The sequence below is a fragment of the Cephus cinctus genome, unplaced genomic scaffold, assembly GCF_000341935.2.
Source record: "Cephus cinctus unplaced genomic scaffold, Ccin1 Ccin1_scaffold0020, whole genome shotgun sequence".
Lineage (NCBI taxonomy): Eukaryota > Metazoa > Arthropoda > Insecta > Hymenoptera > Cephidae > Cephus > Cephus cinctus.
In genome coordinates, this window is record NW_014332768.1 from 308,860 (window position 1) to 333,611 (window position 24,752).

Sequence of the window (24,752 nt, forward strand, 5' to 3'; positions counted from 1 at the left end):
TAATCGAGAAAGAATTTATTACGTGAACAAAGTACACTCAATCGTTATACGCGTTATTTTATTGCACTTGACATACAATACTTGATATACTGACAGACGAAGTCTGCTGATTTTCGTTTGAATAAATTTATACGTGAAGGTATACGGGATAAAGAAGATGGTCTCGAGGAATAATATAATGGTAAATAGTTCTTTCCTTTTTCTGCTCTTTTTTTTTTCTCTCAAGGTTATAAAATCTCCAAGTATCGGGGTTGGTAGAGTTTAAGAAAGGGCCCCTCGGACTTATTATAAACGACTTCGAAGAATAGTGGTGGCGTTGACCTGAATCTATTAGGGCTTTGGTTTGGCGGTATGATAACTGCTCGTAAATCAATCCCTTACTTAGCAACATTCCTGACCACACGAAACTCACGCTCGCTATACGAGTCCTCTTCGCTTCACTACACGAAGGTGCTGGCTAACAACGAGGGGTCTCGCTTATGTGACTCGGGCTAACTTCAGACACAATATACACAATGTACCATACATGAGACGTGTGCGTGCGTTCTTTTTTCTTTCGCTTTGCTCACTTTTTATACATTTTTCCTTTACTTCTTTTTTTTACTTCCTTTGTTACCCTTTTTGTCGCAAACCACCATTCCAGGCTCTCGCATTCTCATTCTTCAATGGTCATTTCAATTTTTTGTGTTCGCTCGTATGCAGCCTGCCTTTGACGTCTTCCTTATGAATTTCTGGTATTTAAGAATTAGTGTTATGGCGCAATATTGTATGGTCTCAGTATAGTATAGTATAATTAGTCGCTAGAAATATATTAATTTGGCACGTTTCACACGTGAATAAGTTGCAGATAACATATAATGTACAGGAGTCGTTTTTAAACTATTTAGTCACAGAAATTGACTACGAGATATTTAAAAGATGACTTTTTCATATGTGTTTTCTGAATCTTTAATTTGATTTTATTTCCTTTTGCCGTTTCTAATAATGCTGACATTTTGAGTTGTGCTTAGATTTTAGTTCTGGTCTGTATTATTTGATTGATCTACTGTTTTCGTCACTATTTCTTTTACAATGATTATGAAGACAAATGCGTGTGATGGAGGATCGAATTAATCGCTATTCCCACGGCTGCTTTATATCTATGACCCCACATTATGTTATTGTGCACTTTGGTTATGGCGTTCTTCAGCGCTTTGACTTCATCAGCTTTTGTTACATTCAACGACTTTAACTGAAAGAATTTATTATATTTCAAGATACAGTACAGAAGAAAGGTAATTAACTTGATTTTCAATTTTTCTAAGCCACTTACCACTTCCAAGTCCTCCTTGGTATTCAAAGAATTTGATAATGAGGTGATTAAACCGATCAAATTCGTATTGGATTCGTTACCGCTAAAAAATATGATTGTAAATAATGTTAATAACACAGAATTCTTACTACTTCCGGTACTTACTAGTCTTCAATGAGGTTCCAATGGTGTTCACAATAATTTAAGGCCACTCTGGCTCCATACGGATTTGCCGCAACGGATAACAACGCTAAAAATAATTCTCGAGTAACACGTCCATCTATTGTTAACCTATCCAAGTACCTATAAGAAGTGAATAAGTTAAAATTGCTATATAAGTGTTTAGTGCCAGTTAAGTAAAATGTTTATTTTCGTACTTTTCCAAAAAACTTGATTTTTTATAACATCCTAATCCATGCGTCATTGGATCTTTGTCTAATGTGTTATTTTCATAAAGATCCATCAGTTTATACCAATCTGTATCAGTACCGCTACGTATCCCTGCGCAATATACCCAATATGTTAAATGCTTAGGAACTCTGTAATTTCAATATATTCACATGACAGTATATAATTAAAAATAATTATAAATATTTTTTATATACAAAATCGTATTTACCCTAATTCTAATTTTCCACTTGTACGTTGTCGTAAATAATTCAGAGCTTTTCTCGAGCATTCTACGTTACCCACCATACAAGCATAATTTAATATTTCATCATGCGAATTGGTAATCGTATAATTTACAACATAACGAAAAACATTGTCGACAAGTATATTCATGAGTTGCTGTAAAAGATAAAATACAATATTAATATTTTTTAAATCAATTATCGGTATAAACCCTCTAGAGTATTGAACCCTGATGATAGGCAACCCGTCATTATCACACGCGAGGAACATAAAATGCCTCTTAGCGTCTTTAATTGCCATATCAAATAATTGTTCAACAAAGTAAATATTATTTTAATTAATTTTGAAGCACTCGCCTGGAATCCTGACGTATTATAGAAATGTACTTGAATAGGTTTGAGTGCAGTAATGGCAATATCCCATACTATTAATGAAATTTCACTTTGTAATTTACTAGCACCATGAAAAGCTATATTATAATCCAAAAAACCTCCTGAAGCCATAGCGAAAATGTCACTAATTATTTGAGCCCTTATCACTGGTGGAAAATTTTTGTAATCATTGAATAACAATTGCCAATTGCCATTGTCATAATTTACACGGTAAAATCCTAAAAGAAAAATAGTTTAAATACAAAAGAGAGACTCAATCTATCATTGTCATGTAGATTTATTCATACACCTATACAAGTTACCAGTCTGTTTCAGATTAAAGAAGATCCAATGATCACTCAGTACAGCACTTCTTAACGATGTCTCGTTGATCATCATTTGCTTAGTACTGAACCATAATTTTGGTTTAGTTTCATTAAATTGAGGATTTAATTGAGTTGCCCAACTTATTGGAATATGCCACATTTCCCTACTTTCTTCTCTTGGACCATCATGATGAAATCTATCCTGTAAATGAATTATATCAATAATAATAATAAATACCCTCAGTTGCACTCTAAATCTCAAATTACTTATACTGCTACAGATTTGTTTTCTAAAAGTTAATAATGTCATATAACAAACCTGAATCAAGTGAATTGTACCAGTGTGCACATTTCTATTGATCTGCAAAATTGGAAAGCCATGTTGATACGTCCAAGAGTGCATGATTTCAGTCATGGAGAGATGATCAGGAAATACTTGTTGCTGTGACAGCACATTATCAAAAATTTTCCAAAGATGTTCCTGCTCAGCTGATCCATATGCATAAGCACGTATGTAATTTCTTATGCAATCCATAAAAATATCCTTTCCCACAAAATTGTACATCATATTGACTATGCTATTGCTTTTGATGTATAAAATATGGTGAAATATATCAATGGGACCACTAGTATTTTTAAGAGGAGTCAATAAGGCATATGTATTATCCAGTGCATCAGCTGTCAATGCTTCCGTAGAATCTTTGAGAAATAATTCATCAATATCCCAAGAAGGTTCGACCTCAATTAAAGAGAAATAATGAATATGACTCGAAGAAGATACTTTGGCAAATTTTTATATCAATATATTATACTTACAAGGTTCATTGATATATATGCAAAGAACATTGAAAATCCTTCTTTTAACCATACGTAGGACCAGCTAAGTGGTGTTACCAAATTACCAAACCATTGAAGAGCCACTTCGTGGGCTGCAATTGTAGCGTAGTGTTTTAAGGAGGATTGACTAGTTAAGTCTTGGATCACAACACAGCTACTTTCGCTGTTTGAGAATATAGGATATCTTTGAACATTTATTTCATCCATATGAAAAATCTTTGCGTGTACCTACTGGAAAGTTATTAGGCCCCAAGTTTCCATAGCCGCATATTTTAAGTCTGATACCACCATTAAGTCCAACTGTTCGAGCTCGTAATGAAACCCTGTCAAATCCTCTATAATTGGTACCAATTTAGTTACCATCGTCGACGTGTATTTTGTATAGGGTAAAATACTACTGCGTCCATAGATCGTGTGGCCAAAGCGGTTTTCTTCAGTGACGGTGTAATTATCAAAATCGGTAACCATTATAGCAAGCAAATAAGTGGACATAGGAACTGTTTTAGTATACGTATCCCATACGAAGCCAGGCATACCCTTCCTAAAATAAAAGCAAGAAAACAAAAAGAAAAATATATTCATGGTATTTATACTGGGACATTTTTTTTCTCCATTTATCTTTCAATTTGCATTATAGTTAGATATTAATACTCACATGTCTTTGGTTATTTTTATTTTCGAGTTCGAGTGGGTTCTCGTAGTGTTATTTCGACCGATAGTTACTCGAAATGGAGTTTTGAATCCTGGTTCGTCGTAACAAGGGAAGACAGTGCGCGCGTAATTGGGTGATAAATTAGAAATGATGGAATACCTGAGAGTATCGTTAAATATTTTTTATATTATACTTTAACATAAATCATATATTTCTTCAATATATTTACCTTGTCCTGTTCAAACTTTCCACGTAAGATTCCCAATACAATCCAATTCCACCTTTATTAATTTTCAGGCTGTATATATACCGCAGGATATACATATGACTGGCATTCAGTGGCTGCTCCATATGAATTAAATAAATATCATTTTGTTTATCCCAATAGACAGTTTTTATCTCCAGTGGCTTTCTCGTATAAAAATCAAGAACAAATGCATCTTGGATATGAATATTTCTGATGTTAACGGGAATTCGCAAAGTGTTACGATTTGACTTTACAGTAATTTCTGTTTCACACTTTGCATTAAAGCTTCCGGTCTCGTCTTGTACCAGAAGAGGGAAAATGCGTATACTAACGGTGCAAGAGAAATAAAATAATTGTCAAAGAGTTTAAGAAACGAAACAAATAATATTAACAAAAAAAATTATCTTCAGCAAACTTACTTATATTCAAGTGGAGTCAATACTGCTGCTATAGGTGACGTAAAGTTTGATTTATCATCCGGTGCTAACGTAACTGAATCCGTTACTGGTAACTTAATTGCTGTAATTGATTTACTTCCCACGTCTTTTTTTATGCCTGATATCAGTATTACGAGACTGATAAACAAATAGACAACCACGAGGCATAGTAAAGCCATGAGTAAGTATATTCCAAATCGTCTCATTGGCGTACTTAAACAATTCTCAATGCTAAATCCTTGTTGTTGTAATCTTCTAGATTGACAATGTTGAGCAATGTCGGCTATATCTGAAAAATAATAATGAGTTAAATGAAACGTTTTCACATTTTTTACATTTAAATTCGAACTTTTATTCATAATCGTACTGAATGTGAAGTTGCACATGCCTTAACGAACGTTTAAGCCTTTTCTTTCAAATCTTTAGTAATTACCTGGATACTTTCTACGACTTTCCATAATTACTATTTAACTGTATGACTTTATCATTCAGATCCTGCCCTGGAGATGTGGTCCGTACAATGTACGCGAACTAGCAGCGACTGCCTTCGTCGAAGAAGCGCAGCAGGATGCTGCGTACTTCTTACTCTTGGTAAGATAACCAAAAATATCTTTGCTCTTGTAACCCAATAGCGGTTCTTGAGCGATCATCATATGCTTATTGGACATTTATTGCGGAGCTTGTATTATTTATAAGACTCATACAAGTTATCAACAGAATTAGAAATAATTTCCAAAATAATAGACGCACTCCGGACCTACAGTGATTTCTGAATCATAATTGTTATCGTGAGCTCGACACGATATATATCGCTATAAAAAATCTAAAGATTTCAAACAACATTTTTTTAAACAAAATTTCCTAAAAATATAATAATAGACAGTTTTAATATTTTTCGATATTTCACTATTGCTGACCCCATTTTACTGGAAATGTAATAAAAAATGTTATCGTTAATTATGAACTCAATAAAAAAGCTCTCACGTCGATATTAAAAACAAAATGATACCAACGAATAGGCTTTTTTTAACTTGCCTCACTGGATTGATCGTTTCATAGTTGGATATATAAGCGCTTATTGATTCTCTTCAATCAACCGTATTTCGCTGACTTGTAATCCTTCTGGATTCAAATTCCCACAATGGATATATAACCAATGTAGGGTTTGACTTGTTTGATATAAACCGGGTGCTCGTAGAAGATGTCTGGGTTTCTCATCACCCCAAGAAATTCTCACGCGGCCCAACTCACTTAAAAAGTCACCATCCTCTACCGCATTGCACTCCGTCATAATCACGGCATATTACACATTCGTTAACACCCACATTTTTGAGCCAGCTAGTAATCAAGCGCTTAAATCACGAAGAGGATAAAGATTCGATATCTTGAAAAGAGAAGGTCCACCGACACAGATAAATTTTTATAACCGTCAAAAACACTGTTCAATTTTACAAAACGAAATTCCATAACCGTCTTTATTCAAAATTTGAATCGTGTTCGCAAATACGATTAGTTTGGGTTCAACAAGAATATCATTCCAGTATCTGTAATGGACATTCAAAAATATCCTTATCTGCATCGTCCTAATTAATTGATTTGCTTCATTAAATTGTATCGAATTAAGTATTCGCGTCTTGCATGACCGTTGTGTAACTTAAACAATAATATAAAGCAATTTCCTTCTTGTTCAGCAGGATCATTTTGTGAACGCATCCGACGGACTTGGATCTGCTCGCCATTATTTATATTGGATGGATCAAAATGACGGAAAAATCCAAATTTCAATCGACGATAGGATTCTCGAGGTATCAAATCAGTATGATTTAGTTCTTTTTTCTGTTTCGGATTTCTTGGCTCAGGTATTGTATATTATAGTCCTGGGTTAATTCTTTTTTCGATAATTGGAGTATGACGTTGTTTACTTTTTCCAGAAGCTTCTCTGTCAGTCTGAACTTTTCGAGGGGGTTGAGACCACGCGGTGGCTGCTGGGTAAATCTACGGGTTCTTTCAAGAAAAATCTTTAATTTTTCTTTTCCTACGGGAAGGAATGATTCTTTAACATCGTCGATGTCATCATTAATTTTGTATAACCTCATTTCCAAGGTAACGACAAGCCATTCGTATTATTGCACATTATTGTATATAATTTTTCAATGCCTTAGTTACCACTGGAATTTATCCTTCATTCTCTAAAGAAAAGTCCCAGACCGCTTGGCACCAAGTTTCCAATTTCGCCGTTTGACAAGCTTGGCTTCCTGCCGACGGAAAAGTTTTCACAAAGAAAATGAGACGTGTCGGAAACTTATTTCTATGTTTGCACCCATAATGGTTGCCCATAGGTAAAATGCCTTGAAGAAGGAAACTAAACACAACATAGCCATGATTAATAGAGCAATACGATCTTTGGGGAAGACCTGACTCTTTGGAACGTGCAACTTGACATCCACCACCCACTCGCCTTTCTGGCAGTGAGCGAAATGTTTTCTTAGGTGGGTTCTCTCTCGCCTTTGGATTAACTTATGTTCTAGTTGACACAGTAATGGCTGACGTTCAATGAAATCCGGGCATTAAAGGCATGAATGAAATTAAAATAACAACTTTCTACGTTGGGCTGTGCGTGAAGAATTTAAGACTCGCTTGTTCCATTTGTAGATACGGATTAGACTTAGATTGAAAAGATCAATTTATCTCGAAATTTAATCAACGCGTGTTCTTAATTGCAAATACTTTTTTTTACGTCACCACACAAAGTTTGTTGATTTTTTTTTATTGATCCTTGAAACTTTTCCGGTTTCCTCGGAGGACATGCTCCAACGTCCTGACAGTAATGGGCCGTGACTATATATGTATTTTGCTATATAAACCTAAGCCATGTATTATATATATTAAAATGGGAAAAAAATACTCCTATTACGGAAACGACAAATATTCTTAAATTTTAAGTTCGCTCTCATTTACATGAGATTCTCGTTACCGGGAAAAATCAAATTTCACATTTTCTTTTGTTATGCTTTCATATTTTTGAGAAGGATGGGTAAATTTTTTAATATATTAATTACGCTTTGGAGGCTATCAATTTTTTTTTTTACTGATTTTCAGTAAGGGTTAATATTTCATTCTTCGTGTCTGCAAGAGTTTCGTTCATTGTAAATGCAGTCGTCCGGCTTTAACCTGTCTCTTTGGTTAAACGTTACTTCAATTAGTGGCAAGCAAATGTTTTTTCGAAATCTGGAAACTCACGGGAAAAGCTCAATCCACCGAGAAGATATCCAGCTGTGGTTTGCCGGATCGTTAACGTGTACTTACCGTACCCACCCCTTGTACAAACAGCCTCCGTTAGAGGTTTAGAATGTTGGTTTCTGATACCATGACGTATAGCGGCTAATTGGTCCAGAAATAGAGACGACGTAGCAGGTACTCGATGAAGATTAAATAAAATTAAGAAAATTAATAATAACAATATACAGGGGAAAAGAATATTTTTCAAATTCACCCAGAGTCTCGGGTATGAAGAAAAGGATAAATCTTGCCCGTACCACGAGGAGGGAACGCAGGCGCTTGGAACGAGGGACGTTTTTGAATTTTAAATGATCATTCCCGCCCAGTCGATGTAATTGGTGCAGTTTATCGCGTTTTTTCTCTCCCCTCGAAAAAAAAGTCTAAGAGAAATCGTTTGTCGTCTGGAAATGTTGCCGACAGGACATCTCTACATACTAACATGGGATCATATAAGTGCTGTGATGGTTTCTGGTAGGTGAAAAAAAAAAGAAAAAAAGAAAAAATAAAAACTATTTACAAAACATCAGTACAGTGAGGGCAACTGCAAATCACACGTGGTTGAAATTACAGAGGGGCAATACGACCTTCCATAAATATCCCTAATTAGGTCTTAGCCAAGTCCCAGTGGCGTAATCTGAAATATACCTTGATTCTGTGATTACTCGAAATCAATTAATCCAAAATAACGTAATTCTCACGTCAATAAATGTTTTACCATTTTTTTTTTCCAAAATTACATTCAATCAGCCTAAATCTGTCTTTCGGTATCGGTGATCAGTCAGCGCCGGTTATGTTGAAATAAATAGCCTGAGCTCGTTATCAAAATACCGAGAGATTTTGAAAATGTAAAATTTCCTTTCCAATTTCTCAGTCCATAAATCTTTGCCTAGCAGCCATACTTGGCGATTTCAGTTTGATTGTCATTGTCAAAAAAATCGTGCACGCCCATCCTCCAGCTGTGACTTCTATGCAATTGGTGACAATTCCACTGTTATCCAGGAATATGAACTGCTGGGATTGGTTGGTTCGAACGAGGAGCTGGAACTTGGCTAGGCCTCCGTGTCTTTGAGCCCTACTCCTACATCGGTCCCTCTGGTCTTCGTGTCTCACCCAACCCTCTTCTTTCCCATTTACTTTACTCAACTCGCACATAGTGACCTCACATGTGCGCATTTGACATTTCGAAGTTAGTACCGAGACAATTCACACGAGCCGAGCATTATTTTACGCTGGCTACGACGGTTCTTCGTTCTGTGAGCATAGTGACACTCGTGAGAGACGTTCAGTTACTTTTCGAACCTTTTTTTCATGTTTTACGACTCAAAGAAGGAAAACCAGTGACTTTTCTAAAAATAATTAGGCCTGTACAAAAATTGGGTAAGAGGATCAATGAGAGTTTTATAAAAAAATTTATTTTTCATTTTGACATGACAATCATATATTCTTATTGAACTCATACTGTAAATGTTAAATGTTGCTTTGAAAAATTTTCAATTTTACTTTCTTTTATACTTTTTATTTAACTGCCATCCGTTTGTATACGCGAATATTTGTTTTAGGTAAGAAATGATATTTAAAAAATAATAATATACCGGAAATCCGTTTTCTTAGGTTATAATGGACATTTGGACGGAAGGAAATATTACAAGAGTAATTGCATCGGAGGACGTCTTCGCGTTACCACCGACGCCGCCGACGCCACCGTCGCTTCATATGGATTTTCAAAATATCCGCTTCAATCAAACCCGCGAATCTGCTTGGTACTACAAATGGCCATGGGACATTTCCACAGACTCGGCGGACGTATCGACAACAGCCAGTCCTCCTCTTGAAATGGGACAGCAGTTTGACATGCAGTGCATAAACAGTTCGATGCAAAGTGGCGATGGGAATAAAAATTATCAGATATGCAGGTAACTGGGATTAATGTTGAATAAAAGTAAATGACAATTTTAATGCATGATGAATATAATTTTTTTTTATTAGCTATAACTACCAATCAAATTGTAATTTAATGAATCATCAGGTGGGAACAATATTCGCATCATGATATTATCCCTGATCATACTCCTGCGACGGACTCATCTCCTACAACCAGAAGAGACAAGACGCTTGAGGATTCTGCACAGGACCAATTTTGTTCAAGAGATCAAGGTCAGCATATCACAACCACCACGCTGTTCCGTGCTTGGGAAATACCTTACCTGCAGGACACCCCCGTAGGACAGGAGATTAAATATCAGGATTCCCAAGAAATTTCCGAAAACCCTTCGTCAAAATATCCAAACAATTTTTCCTGCGAGGAGGAAATTAATTCTGCCAGTGGACTTTCCGAACCCGAGTACGGTAAGACATTTGAAGTTTGATTAAATTTTTTTTTGGATTAATTCCAATCAGTGTGGATCGATGTACATCGACTGTCATTGAACTAACGAATGTAAATTAACTATTTTCAATTTTTGTATGACAATTTGACGATAAGAAAATTTTAGAAAAAAATACTGTATGTAGATGTACCTTACATATGTGTACAAGAATGTCTGTTGATAATTCATTTATAACAGTCAAGTTTATGTCTTTACTGTCGCCAATGCGGCTATAACGGAGCCAGCGCAGTCTAAATATTTATCTAATAATCGAGAAATCGTAATTATATGTATTCCTGTGACTTGTATCTATTACGTAACACGATCGAGATTACCTCTAGTCGGTAATCATCGTTGGGATAATTTTTGTTTTTAAATACAAAAAAAAAAGTTGTATAATAGAATTTAGAAAGCGAATTGAATCTAAGGTAGAGAGGAAAGTCATTTTTAATGATATTTGCAAATATGTTTTGTGCCTGTGTACATTTCTTTTTATTTGGCCATTGCTAAAAGACATAAATATATGTCAACGTCGTGGCGCATGGAGCAATCTGGTATGTCCGCACAACCCGTGTAAATCTCTGAGTCAGAGGCCAGATAGCAATTCAGAGTTGAACACGTGTCCTCGGGACCTTAGAACATCTGTCACATCACCGCCCAAAAACTCAATGAAGCCAACCGAGTGAAAACATCGTAAACCTATGATGATTCTCAATGAAAAACCATTGAATGACTATACCATAGTTCGTATCACACGCAGAAGGTGGCGCGTAGAGAGATAAAATTTTTGTAGTGCAATTAAATCCCATTTTTCTAAAAAAGACATTATATGAGATCTGTATAAAAAAAAAAGATAGTAGCAGGACGTTTAGTTTGTCCGCGAAGAAAATAAACAAGTCCCAGAATGATTTTTTGAGTTAGTTATAAATTGGACAAAAATATTGAACCGTTGGACTGATCTAGCAGCCTGTTGATCATACGTGAAAAATTTTGAGGATCATTCATCGTGGCTGTATAGGAATCTGATATTTTTTAATGGCTATTGGCTATTTTATTTCAACGGTTATTACGTATTCCGCTATTTTCGTTATTTTCACTTGCCAGTTACGTGGGGAAATTTGAATCGTGATTTTACGTATTTGCGTCAGCGCTCAATTACCGTATGACGTTCAAGAGATAGCGGCACGGAAGCAAGGCTGATGTCGGTATCTGTAAAAGATGGTAGATTCTACCAACCCACATTTGAAACAGCGCGTATCACTGGTAGTAAGTCTTAGATGAACGTCATCCTGTGACGCATCGAATATGCAGCTATTTTCATCTAAACCGCGCTGGCAAAAAGGGCGGCCTCGTGAAACTTACTGTTTTGCTACGATCACTTATGCATATAGTCTCGTGTCTTTCCGAGAAGTGCGTCTGGCAAGAAGCTTGGGAAATTAGGGCAACTTCGTTAATTTGAGTTTCCAATGATCACACAAATTGAAACGATAAGACGAAATTCAATTAATTACTTTGACGGTATTGATGTGAGGACGTTATTTTTGAATTGTGGTATTTTTATTTACAGAGTCTAATAGTAAGAGAGTGGGTAATGGCAGCAGCAGTGACAAACCGCGCAAGGAAAGAACAGCTTTTACGAAACAACAGGTGCGTCATCTTGAATGCGAATTTGCACACAGTAATTATCTGACGCGTCTTCGTCGTTACGAGATTGCTGTGGCTTTGGATTTGACGGAGAGACAGGTGAGAGTTTGGAATTTTAATTGGTTTTCTTAATCATTAATCTAAGGGATATTATTTCAGGTCAAAGTGTGGTTTCAAAATAGACGCATGAAGTGGAAAAGGACGAAGGGTGGTATGGCAAATACACAAAATAAGGATTGTGATGTCCTGACGCATTGATTAGGTTAATTTGGAAATTATGCAATGAGATAGGTAATAAATGTAAATAATATTTTAAGCTCTGTTATGTATCGTGTAAGTAAATCAATAAATTTATATTAATTTTCAGAATTATACAGACTTATATGTTAGACAATCTTTATTTTACTTCGGGTACATCGACGGGTGTTATTTTCATTTCGATTCCTTTAGTTTTCAATTTTCTTTCGATGCTAGCCAATTTTGTGAGATATCTTTCAACTAATTTTTTATCTTTTTTCTTATTTAAGTTTAAGTTTCTATTCGATCTGATTTCTTTTCTTCTTCTTGTTAATTTTGCATAATTTTTCACGGACCAATTGGTACCCATGAAATAACGTTTGTGCTGCTTTTCAGGTGGAATGTAATTGGCTGTAAAAATAATATATTTTTATATAGATACAGTGTGTTATAATGACAATCTTTTAGATAATGAATAGTATACTATAATAGTACCTTTTATAAGTCTGCCACACATCAAGTAATTATTCATAGTCTTGGCAGCAATTTCTGCAACTTCGGGATGTGCAAATTCGACATATCCATAACCTCTGCTGCGTCCATTCTAAAGTTTAAGTATACCCATTGTATAAAAGTTACATAAATTTTATTAGTACATTAAGGTAACTGTTCTTTTCTGACCTTCTTTGATCTAGCCACTCTGACACGTGTTACTTTTCCAAATTGACTAAAATAATCCTTCATTTGTTCCTCGTAGAATCCATGTGGTATGTGTCCAATATAAACAATGCCCACTGGAATTTTAGTTTTCCGTCGTAGATCTTTTCCCTGCTTGATCACTTTCTTGATCACTTCGACCTTTGGTTCTACTTTTTTTTTCTGTAAGTATATATAATATTTGCTAAACAAGTATGTGGCAAAGAGATAACGTATCCAACAGTTTTACTATAGAATGTATAAATATATACACATAATGACCTCCTAAATTAAATCCAAAAATACATAAACTTATAAAATAGAACATATTGTTTGATTTTTCATATTATAATGTATATAGAAAAAACAATAACATAATAAATATAGGTTATGCGACCATGTGATATGTTACCTTCAATATTTGTTTGACATTTTTCACTGCTTTCCGAAGACTCGATTCTTGCTTAACATCCGATTTTTTCACCTTCATCTTGTTATACAATTTCTTTATTCAATAACAGAAACAATTAATAAATCCACCGCGAAAAACAGAGTAACAATGCACAAAATCCACTCAAACTGAGACGCAATGCTGAAAGGACAGGTTAGAAAATGTAACTAACCGATGGTGCTGCCATGTTACGGATACCCCAATTATTACCAACACGTTTCTAAAGCAGGAACTTTATGCTTTTAGTATTGGCAACCATTGAGTTTCAAATAGCCGCGCAAGTGACCGAAAAACTTTTCGTTTCTGGAAAGAGACTCAGCTTCAATAATAAGCAGGAAAAGTTAAGAGACTCGACCTCCATAATAAGTAAGAAAAGGAAGAACGTATCAAATCCATGTATATAGAACGGTAAATTAGGATTCTCAATCCAATCTAAATCTAAATAAAGTAACGCAGTATCTTTAAACGCACAACTATTGCTCATTCAAAATTTACCAATACTTTACGAATTAAAAAATACTAATTCTAACCGTTTCGTGTGTTACTTAATATCATAATATCCCTACAGTGTTTACCATGTTATCGCTGTACTATAGAGCAGCAATTTCACTTTAGTGTAATAGTTTCGTAGCGATAAGCTCTTATCGAACCAAATTCCGATTAGGATGCAAAATGGCGTTCTGAGGGTAATTCCACAATGGCATTATTGAACCTATCTGCACGTAGCAGGATCCAAATAAAAAGATACTAGAGTGCTATTGAGAAATGCAGAAGCATCCCTCTACGATGTCAGCTGACGTTTACACGTAGAAAGGAATGAGTCGAATTGGGGTAAACTGTATACAGATGCGCACGCAATATTGAATGACTGTGCTTGAACTTTAGTATCACGTCGGTGGTCTTGGAAGCAGTACGGAAGTCAGGCAACCTGTTCCTTTCGCAAAGAAAGTTGTGAATATAACATAAAAGAGTGACTAAAGGAAAAAGTGTAAATTGCCTAGCTTAAAAATAAAATGAATACACCCTTTATTTAACAATGAACATAAAGAGTGAATCAGTGTGAAGTAGACTAAAGACTAGAATAAATATAAGGCATAGAAGAAATTTTCTATTTCAAATAAATAAATTCATCGACTTTAACTGTATCAATAACTACTCGCATTTACTCTAATTACATACGGGACTAATTTCAGTTAGTAGTGCGGGAAAGTTTTTAAGATGAGTGTTACGAACACGCGATCACGGTATTTAGTCAATTCATACTCTGGCGTAGGTTCGAGGAAACTTTTCTTAAAACAAAAATTAATAAATATTTGTCGGTTTAATATTTTTGGTGTACAAGTTTTAAACGTCAGTCAATCCGATCGGGCAAACAGTGTATAACCTAACATCAGCCCGAAGTTCGTTTCGCGACAGAATTGATGTTCGTCTTTCATAAAGAAGGTGTGAGCTGCTGTTTAAAGTTGCATTTGTCCAGAAGCAGAGACAAAAAAGTTTTGAAAAGTGCGGATACTCTTTTAAAAAAAAGAAACGACAAGTATGAACGGTATAGATTCACTTCGCTTGTACAACTGCAGTGCTATTGTGCTTCAGCGAAATATTACTTTCCTGGTGGATCTGAATCGCAGCGAGCTTCTGAACATACTTAAGGAAGCTCTGGACAATTCTATACGGAAGGAATTTTTTCAAGATATACTATCCGATTGTCTTCTTCCAAGACAAAGACGACCCTTCGATCTGCCGTGGTGGCAAAAATTATCCTGGGCATCGATTTTCGCATCCATGCTACTGGTAGCAATCGGCGGCAATGCTATTGTCATGTGGATTGTTTTGGGTAAGTCAAAATTTTGTAATTTCATAACGTATCCAAATTAACGACGATTCAAAAGGCATTGATTGCGTATTGACAACGTGTGTCGATTTCACGATAAAATTATTCCCCGGTTCGATATTAATACATTACCCCTGGGCTGGTTCGGTTTATGCACATTTTTTTTCATGTACGTGTATACCGAGTAAATCTGCAATTTTAATTACACTCATCAATTCTCGTGAATGCGCTTGCATAAAATTGATTTTGCTTCAATTTTCATGGTTTTTTTTTTTCCATTCTGCAAAGGACGATCGCTGAGTACTCTATTATCAGTAATCGATATTTTCATTTAAAATCGAGACTCTTGATTTGTCTTTATAATCATTTCCGTGTTGTTGTTTGTACTGCAATTAACAGTCCATTTCGGTATTCATTAATTACTGTAATTAGGTGCCACATTAATGATTACTCGTGGAATGCTACGTTGATAAGTACTGGTTGAAATAATACGGAGACTATGCTCTATTAAATTCACATTTAATGCTTGAAATATGTATTTGAGGTGCATCAAGTATATAGACTATAGAATATATATATCCACAGATGCGTATTTAATATATCAATATATCTCTCTATGATATACGCAATAGTTTATATTCGCGGTCTGAACTCAAAATCATTCACGCTGTTGTCGTCGTCTTGCAGGGTTCATAAGTAAGTCTATCCCCATGAATAATATCGCGCTGTATTGTACAGTGTCGCTCGTAAATTATATTGTGATTCTGATTGGTGCTTGTTAAGTTTTGTGCATGCATACAGTACAAGGGACCCGTGCTTAAAATACCCTATAGAAAAATGCAAGGCAGGAACTTTGTAAAATGAGCTGAGAAAATTTCTAGTTATTTTTACAATTTATGTCCCTAGATTTTCTATGGTGATTTTTTTTTATTATCCATTTCAATAGATTCTTATGGCTATCTGATTCTTATACAATGACGTCCACCGAACAGTGAAAGGATAATTGGATCTTCATTGTCAACTGCAATAAATTCGTGAACCTTTGCGACGTTTGTCATATGGAATTCTTTTCAAAATCTGTTATCTTTTCATGGTCGTCGATGTCTTCAAAAAATCTATTGCTGATAAACTTGCATAAGAAAAAAGTGGAGTAGAAAAATATTCTTTTTTTTTTGGACTATTAAATATGTATGTTAACTTGACTCGCGTAGTATGCATGTTGACATTGTTTTTTTACAACTGCAGGATTCTCGAAAATTCTCTTTCCCACTTTTGTCTCGAAAAAAAGATGGTAGGGTAACTTAGAGAGTGTGGTTGTAAGCTTTACCTCGTTTACGAGACTCGGCAAGTCTCTATGAGAGGTTAGTCATAATAAATAATGCAGTCGCTGCTTAGCAGCTGCTTTGAAAATAATCTGGCCAAGAATTCATCAAATTTCTCAAGACATCAATAAAAGCTTGAGTAAAGATCTTGTTTTACAAATATTCCAATCGTACGGTAGCGTGTAACGCAATTAAATATATATATATATATATATCATGATATTTTATTCATGTGTGAAGTGAACGTGGAAGCGATGGAAAGATTTACGCAAAAAAGCGAGCTATCAGATTGGTACACACGGGATGAAATTTTTTGGATGTAAGTAAACAATGAAAATGTTCGTGCATGGTTAGGCGCATTGTTAATCCACTGACAATAGAGAGACACCGTCATCGTAGAACGTACGTGTGAGTAAAATTGAAAAAAAAAATTATTCAAAAAAAAAGTATTTAATTCGAATTGAATTCCTGAATATAGATCGTCGATAATAACTTCGCGCGAAATGCGTAAATATATTGTTGAGCCGAGTATAGAAGTTGACATAAGTTTATTCAACTTGACAGGAAGGACTTGACAGAGTTTTAAAAACTTGAATTCAATAGAATTTTTTCAACGTTAAAATTTTTTTCTTTCAAGTTTCGCAACTCAATTTTTTATGTCCTCTTTATTTATACAGATTTTTTTTTTTATTTTACTCCGTATTAGATTACACTTTACCGTATACTTTAAGGGCGGTAGCAGGGTGCATAATATCTCACGGGGTAAGACACAATGCCCAAATGACTATTTCAACAGCATCAGCTGACACTTTGGTAAGTTGAAATAGAGACGCGAGTGTCGAATAATAATTTAATTAAAAAGCATAAAAAACTTTTGAAATATCTCTTCTCGAGACTTTGACATGTTTCACAAATAACTACGTGAAACTGAGAAGTTGTTCCATCCTACGGATTGTGACGAAATTAAAATGGCGGGTATACGAAATCGCAAAAATGTAAATAATAAAAGTGGCAGATATCGTATTTCGAAAATATTCAACTTTTCGTATCAATATCAAATTACATTTTTTTTTTTTTTACCATCAACCGCTTCAACGTCGCCTCGCCATAACAATTTTTACTCTATTCGACAATTCGACGTCACTTCAAACGATCGTATCTACTTTCCAACTTCTCGCTAATATCCCACCCACGTATCCAATAAATCAGACAGCAGTCCGAAGTAAAAAAAGTCTGGCTTAAGCGGGACACTTCCCATAGAATTCACTTGTCATAGATGAGACAGGTACAGTCGTAGCTAGTATTTCAAAAAGTTCAGTCGATGAAATGCGATGAAAAGAATCCACTATACATATAAGTATACCTGTATGTTAACTTTTTTTTTGTATATTCACAGTCTCACACGACTCGTAACAAAGTGTTGTGACGTCATTACGACTTGCTTATACGAGCTTATATAAAAACTTTTTCATTCAATTAACATAATTTTCGGGTTATACCGAAAAGTTTCAATAGCCTCGTATACCAGTATACACGTTGTTCCTGTACCAACAATATCTCACGCAATTCTCATAACCTCAAAATTACGGTTCGTGAAATTTCGAGAGTTACTAACAATTTGTTTTTTTCCCATCGCCCCGCGACGCATACGGCACTGTCTTATATTCTCTGTTAAATAATCAATTGAACCCTAAACTTAGGGGCGCGTTTTCAGATTGCTCAGATCAAATCGAGCGGTCACACGAAAACCCTTCGCAATAACGACGTCAAGAGGATGTTAGGATCAGCCCTAAGACACGGACTAATTTCAGGATCACCTTTTGGTCTAGATAGCGATAAGAAATTTTTTTTGTTCCTCCTTCGAAACCCGATTATTGTACCTGCTCGCAGGGTAAAGCAGATCCAATGACATTAAAGGCATGCTACCTATGCCGACTGCTCATTGTAGGTCGAGTTAATTGTTTCCATGGGTTTTCGTCCGCGTTATTAAATTACCGAATTTCTTATCGGTATCCTCCAGTACAATTGAATTTGTTCTCTTTCATTCCTTAAACCTTCCTGCACCTCCCCTTCCTCGATACAGCTCACAATTCTACCCGACCTTCACTATATACATACCACGTTCCTGAATTTCTTCAGTCCATAGTTAACAAGAAATTCCTTTGTTCCCACGGATTCCGTTCTCGTTGTACAAATTGGAAATTCAATTTCCTACCAGGCTGAACTAACTCTTTCCACGGCACTGTATTTTATCACGAACCGCTCGTTCAAGACCTCTTCGCGACAGTTTGACATACTCGGCTTCCGCGTCTTGCGATTCTTCCACAAAGTCTAAGTGCATAGTTCCAAACTACGTGTGGAATTATACACTTGTTTACCGACCGTGCAATCTGTTTTATCGACTGTACCGCTTCATTGCCACGTATCACAAACTCAACGTTCTTTATATGAGTATTTGACAAGCTGGCATTTTACATTCCTCGCGCGTCACGCTTACGTTGGTTTACAAAGTGTCTTTTTTTTTTAGGGTTAAAAAGTCATCCCGATTCGAATAATAATACTCGGCTGCCATTCATGACTGAACTTTGTTTATTCAACTCTTTTTTTTTTTAGCGTGCAGACGTGGGTGTAGGATTCAGTCGATGATGTTGAATATTTTTATTGTGGCTCTTGAGGCTACTGATACTACCTATTATATTTATACTATTGATACTATCTATCGCGATAGACGGTGGCTATTTGTCAAGGACATTTGGATCGGCTGATAATTGGGCGATAAAAAAAGCAACCCTTAAATCGAGCAAGGTACATTCTTTTTTTTTTCGTTGTCCAATGGATTTTGTCGTATTTCTTGTGACTCGGCTCGCGACACTCGTTGCCATATTTTATCATTAATCGTACTCTACGACAGTTTAGTTTGTATGCCTATGTTAATATTCTTGTGTACCCCAAATTTACATACCTTCCAGCTACATCTGGCGAGCTTGGAAATTACGATCGATGTTTCCTTCCCCCTCGACTCGAATCTTATTCCGTATCTGGCAGAATCGAGAAAGTGGAAATGATTAAGTTGTGGGGGGTGCGAGACTGTACACGTTTCACAGTTTATGTCGATAGGATAAACTTTCGAAGATAGATGACGGGCAATGTATTATATTTTTTTTGAAAAAATTGGTTATATTCAATTCATATAGTTATTCTTGGGAGTAGTTTTCGAATATATATATCATCGTATACTCATGTTATGTGTCTTTTTATCTCTTTGTTGCGGCATCTCTTAAACTTAAGATATTCAAAAAGCAGTCGAATAATCATTAACGCATTCTAGCCTAGTACAAATTTCATATGTATGTTTTGAATTTATCAATTTTGACATTTTTTACCCTGCCATTCATTCTAAGCGTACCTGATTTTTTATAAAAAATATATACTTAATTTTTTGAATTTTATTTACCATTTATCTTTAGAGGACCGGAAAGCTCGACCCATGATGGAAACTGTATATAGTATATCCATGATATAAGACACAAATTTGGATCTTTTTCAAAAGAAATTCCGAAATCTTAAAAAAACGGCCTTCCAAAGGTCAATCAATAATTCGCATGGAAAAAATGTCGGATAAGAATTTTGTGGGGACTTTAGCGATGCTTGAATTTTTTTTTGTATAAATAAAAGTTTAAAAGCAAATTTTCATAATCGAGCTAATTAATTACAATCAGCGCCACTTTACACTTGTTACCTTTACGGTGATAACAGCGCAGTGCAGTACGTTCGAGACACGGGGTATAATAAAATACTGAAATACTTGACGAAACTTAAAGCGTGCAAGTTCTCGTGTCTTCGTTGCCTTTTTAACGTGCTTCCTTTTTTTTTTCTTTTCTTTTCTTTTAGCCCGCTTACAAAAGCTTGCCCGAGTTGTGCAATTTTACTTGCTACGGAATGCGGCTTTGCCGAAGTGATTTGCACGGTTCTTAAGGGTAGTTAAATTTTTTTTGCCATTCTTTCCTCGAGTACCCGGAGAGACCGTAATGTCGAAAAAAAAAAAGTAACCACAGTACTCGGCGGAAATGGAAAAATAATTTGAACACTTTTTTTTTTAAAGCTTTTCGAAGTTCCATAAAATATCCCAAAAAGAGCCGCTGAATTTTCTTTCATCCATTTGCCAGTAAAATTCACTGAGAAGCGATCCTCGAATAAGTCAAAGGGCATTTGGTCCAAGATAATAATAATAATTGTATATAGGGGTTTCAGTAAACCGTAAGATAAGTAGCGGAAAATAGAAGACTGTGGGAAAAAAAATAAAGGAAGCGATCCCAAAGTTCAACCGTCAGCCAATCCCCCCCACTCCTCCCCCTTTGGTGCCGAAGTTACTTTTTTACGCTCTATAAACCTCAAATATTTTTCTATTATACTTCTTTCTTTTCCTTTAATATTTATCATTTAAAAAACGTCTCACGGTCGAACTGTTTTTACCCAAAAGATCAAGAAAATCGCAACGCATTTCCGTCATACATAGTATATATATGTATAAATCCTTAACCTCAAATTTATTTCACGAAGGAAAGTTCGAATCCAGGATAAAGATGGTCAACCACAATTTATATGCATTATTGGTTTACACATTGTTAGCATTTAGAGGACCCACAGGTATCCGTGAGGTTTTGGAAATTTGTCAATATAAGGTGTGATCATTATTTAGATCCTTGTTTACCTTAACCAGAGGCAGGTATATCGGGATTTATAAAGAATTATCGAACTCTCGTTGTCAATTTTGTCGCGATACCAATTGGCGGCCGATGACGTCACGCGGAAACTTTAAGAGACGTTACTTCGAGCCCCATTCGACAATCGATTGGTTGTCCGTCCGGTGATTTTAATTGCGGTGAGCCGTGGAAACTTTGGGTCCAATGGTTACGGGAAATTCGGGTACGTCGATGGGCTTTGAAAACGATGAATTGGGATTAGAGCGAAAGACAGGATTCACGGAGGGTCGGCCTATCGATGAACAAGTAATCGTAGCAAAGTATCCTAAAAACTGTGAATCGCGCGTAGACTGATATTTTTCATGTGATCTTGCACGTAGGAAAAGTTGAGGCGAAAAGAAATGCCGATTTAAATTCAAACCTCGAAATTGCGTGGAGCAGGTTGAATTTGAATATTAAAATTAAACGGTCGATTCTCTCGATTTTGCAATATCGATTTATCGAATCTAAGATACTCCTTGTCTCGATACTTAAATATTCACCTCACCTTCGAGCTCTCCCGAGGTATCCTCGAATTTTTGCATTTATTTCAATCCACGTCATATGACGAATTCCCCCATGTACCTTTACGTATGTTATAGAGAGAAAGAAAAAAAGATTGCAAGAAATCGAACCAACAAGATAACGATAACTTTACTCGTATCGAGGGGTACATATTGTATAGTTATATCGAATAATCATAACTTCATATGAAAAGAAAAAGAAAAAAGTAGATCTCCACGTTATCTCATCGTCATTCGTAAGCTTCGGATACATCTTGAAGAAGGACTCTAAGATGAGGAGCTGCTTTCAGTCTTATCCCGTACTTTTCGATTATTTTTTAGGGGTTGCCAATTCCCTCGGGAGGTTCAGGGATTTCCGAGTCATTGATCTGTGCGATAGTCACGTATAGGAAAGTCTTGGTGAAAATGCCATTTGATATTCAGTTGCTGTGTTGAAACTTTAACAAGAAAACGAGATGGCATATATTAGATATAAATTTCATGGAATTGCCCCCTTTGGTCAATAGCATACCGATACTTGATAGTTACAAGAGATAATTTAGTGGGATAAGGATTAATGAAAGTCTGATTGAACTTTTATAATAATACTTTCTTCTCTTATTCCTTTCAGCACACAGAAGAATGCGCACGGTTACCAATTACTTCCTGGTTAATCTGTCCTTGTCGGATCTCATGATGGCCATACTCAACTGCGTCTTCAACTTCATCTTTATGGTCAACTCGGATTGGCCCTTTGGGGTTGTTTACTGTACAGTGAATAATTTTGTGGCTAACGTTACTGTGGCTTCGAGCGTTTTTACACTCATGGCTATTTCGCTGGACAGGTAAGTTATTTGGATGTGGGAAAAATTCTATTGTTTTTCTTTCTCGTCACTTCACACACCTCTGTGGGATGCTGTGAGGAAAGTTTTGCTCTGTAGCCACGCAAGGACGATCGTTGGATTGTTTTCTTTTTAATTTAATTTGTGCTTGTAGAGATTGGGACAAAAAAAAAGGGTTAACTTAGAAACCATCGAGCATCCTGAAAGAGTTTGTCGAACGAGGTAATTCTTATGAAATTAATAAAAGTAATAATGAGACTTTAGGTTGAAGCCAGGATAAAATTTTATTGGAGCTTTAATTTTTCTACTAATGATGTTTATGGTAACGAGGCATTAATTTGTATAATAATTCTTTATGTAGACGCTAATGTATTAGAGGTTTGATTATTTATTCATTAATTATAAATTACTCGCCCACTGAGCATAAAACGTTTCTGGGATATTACCAGGATATTCTGTATGTTCACAGGACGTCCACGTGACTTCCTGTAATTTCATAGGACGTTCTTAGGATGTTTGGTGCCGCAGAGGGAGTTTCTGTACAATTGAAAACCCGGAATTAATCACAGACTTTTTTGCTACGTCAGTATTCCTGGATTAGGGAACGAAAAAACATTAGAACTCCTGGACTTATACAATTAGATTTTATCTATGGAGTCCATATAGCACGGCTTCCCACATTGGCCGTCGTTGACAGGTGGTTGGTTTGGTTTTTTTTTTCTTTCATTTTACTTATTTTTCACAACCCCCAAGTAACTTTTGTTTTTTATTACATTAGGCTTTCTATTCGACAACTTTCTAGTATGATTACTTGCCAGAGTGCAGCGTGGTCATCTCTCGAAGGAACTGCTAGACTCTCAGCTATAAGATGGTCCAGAGACTTCAATATAATGGTCTATCAAGGAATCACTTGTTCGACATTGTACAATCTCGTGCAAAAGTATTTAGCCAAGTATCATTTAAGGTATATTTAGATATATCCGTAAATTGTATCACTCTACTGTATATTGTATATGGATATATCGATATATTAATGTATGTAGAAAAAGATATATTTGTATCACTTTGTTTGAAAGCTGATCGGTTTTTTTTTCTTGATTTATTTTTCTTATTACTTTAATGCCTCGTAAACTGTTCGAGCTTTCAGATAGGCAGATTCGATTTGTAGATAGGAAGTAGATTCGAATCTCTACAATATTAAAGGGGTGGCAATATGGTAATTGAGAATTCGATCATGTCTCATATTAGAATGGAGATTGGGTTATCTTATTTCTATTCGGTCTAACCAACTGGCCAGGCAAACGTGATTGAAATCATCTATGCTCTGTGAAATTACTCGTAATTTATGTCGAATATATATAGTACACGACGTCGTTTATGTATATTAGCATGTCAAATGGATTTTTACGTAAGGAATGGTTTGAAAGATTTTCCTCCTTGATCCGTAATAATTATTACCCTAGGATAAATTAGGTTTTATATTCCCTAAAAGTGATAGGGTACAGTTGCTTTTATTCGTCCTATAACCATAAGGCTAGCGACCTTAAATATGGCTGTTGAACGATAAATTTTAATGTGAACAAACCCTAATGAAATTTCTCATACCCTCCAAGGCATAAATTAGAACATACGATCACAATGTCCATAATCGATATATAAATATATTTGGTTAAAGGAAAAAGATCATGTTACGCAATTAAATTGAATGTAATTTGAGTATAATTGAAATTGTATAATTTTATCGTGAAAAATTTACTCGTCCTACCATTAGATTTATATCAATCGATCTCATCCTGTTATATGGAATTCTGATTTTTCAAAATATCAATAATATTATGTCGGTTTTAACATTGATTTCATTTCCTGTAGTCAATAGTTTTGATATGTAATATATCATCGGCATTCAACCTCTAATTATAATTCTGTCTTATTTATTGTATTTTAAGATAAATATATTGTTAACCAATTAGCATTAAGATTTAGAATTCAATTGTGATTGCTGATTGTCAGGGTTACCTTTAACTCAAGAGACTTTATAAGAGACA

General features: G+C 35.5%; 4 protein-coding genes across 14 annotated transcripts in view; 2 read left to right on the forward strand and 2 right to left on the reverse strand.

Annotated features, from left to right (window-relative positions):
• On the reverse strand, positions 1–18,944 carry LOC107266068 (aminopeptidase N). Of its 3 annotated transcripts, none has more exons than XM_015736197.2 (14): positions 18,739–18,944; positions 4,777–5,083; positions 4,340–4,684; positions 4,114–4,269; positions 3,691–3,999; positions 3,438–3,621; positions 2,941–3,360; positions 2,619–2,823; positions 2,281–2,534; positions 1,911–2,080; positions 1,669–1,830; positions 1,457–1,594; positions 1,313–1,394; positions 1–1,231 (listed from the first exon to the last, which is right to left on the reverse strand). In XM_015736197.2, exons 2-14 carry the CDS (start codon positions 4,998–5,000, stop codon positions 1,076–1,078), a joined length of 2,805 nt encoding a protein of 934 aa, XP_015591683.1. In that variant the 5' UTR covers positions 5,001–5,083; positions 18,739–18,944; the 3' UTR covers positions 1–1,075. The 3 variants fall into 3 exon arrangements, with proteins under 3 accessions (XP_015591683.1, XP_015591676.1, XP_024939266.1); XM_015736190.2 differs by lacking the exon at positions 18,739–18,944 and adding an exon at positions 5,228–5,364; XM_025083498.1 differs by lacking the exon at positions 18,739–18,944 and having other exon boundaries at positions 4,340–4,452; positions 4,777–4,837.
• On the forward strand, positions 9,170–12,455 carry LOC107266088 (homeobox protein MOX-2). The gene is made up of 5 exons (XM_015736236.2): positions 9,170–9,450; positions 9,685–9,986; positions 10,100–10,419; positions 12,007–12,182; positions 12,243–12,455. Exons 2-5 carry the CDS (start codon positions 9,691–9,693, stop codon positions 12,339–12,341), a joined length of 891 nt encoding a protein of 296 aa, XP_015591722.1. The 5' UTR covers positions 9,170–9,450; positions 9,685–9,690; the 3' UTR covers positions 12,342–12,455.
• Positions 12,411–13,629, reverse strand: LOC107266094 (MKI67 FHA domain-interacting nucleolar phosphoprotein-like). Its single transcript, XM_015736247.2, has 4 exons — positions 13,429–13,629; positions 13,002–13,199; positions 12,816–12,924; positions 12,411–12,731 (listed from the first exon to the last, which is right to left on the reverse strand). The coding sequence occupies exons 1-4, from the start codon at positions 13,504–13,506 to the stop codon at positions 12,481–12,483; spliced, it is 636 nt and encodes a 211-aa protein (XP_015591733.1). The 5' UTR covers positions 13,507–13,629; the 3' UTR covers positions 12,411–12,480.
• The window catches only part of LOC107266082 (tachykinin-like peptides receptor 86C), a 21,342-nt gene continuing 10,348 nt past the window's right edge, over positions 13,759–24,752 (forward strand). For 6 of the 9 annotated variants that reach the window (XR_003059298.1, XR_003059300.1, XR_003059299.1 and 3 more), the window contains exons 1-3: positions 13,759–15,301; positions 22,497–22,710; positions 23,486–23,671. Coding sequence is in view for 6 of the 9 variants with exons in the window: in XM_025083516.1 (XP_024939284.1) it covers positions 15,007–15,301; positions 22,497–22,710; positions 23,486–23,671 (695 nt within the window). In the remaining 3 variants the exon portion in view is untranslated. Of the gene's footprint in view, positions 17,434–19,089; positions 19,426–22,496; positions 22,711–23,485; positions 23,672–24,752 lie in introns of those variants that run through there. The other 3 variants (XM_025083531.1, XM_025083535.1, XM_015736207.2) reach the window with 3 other exon arrangements.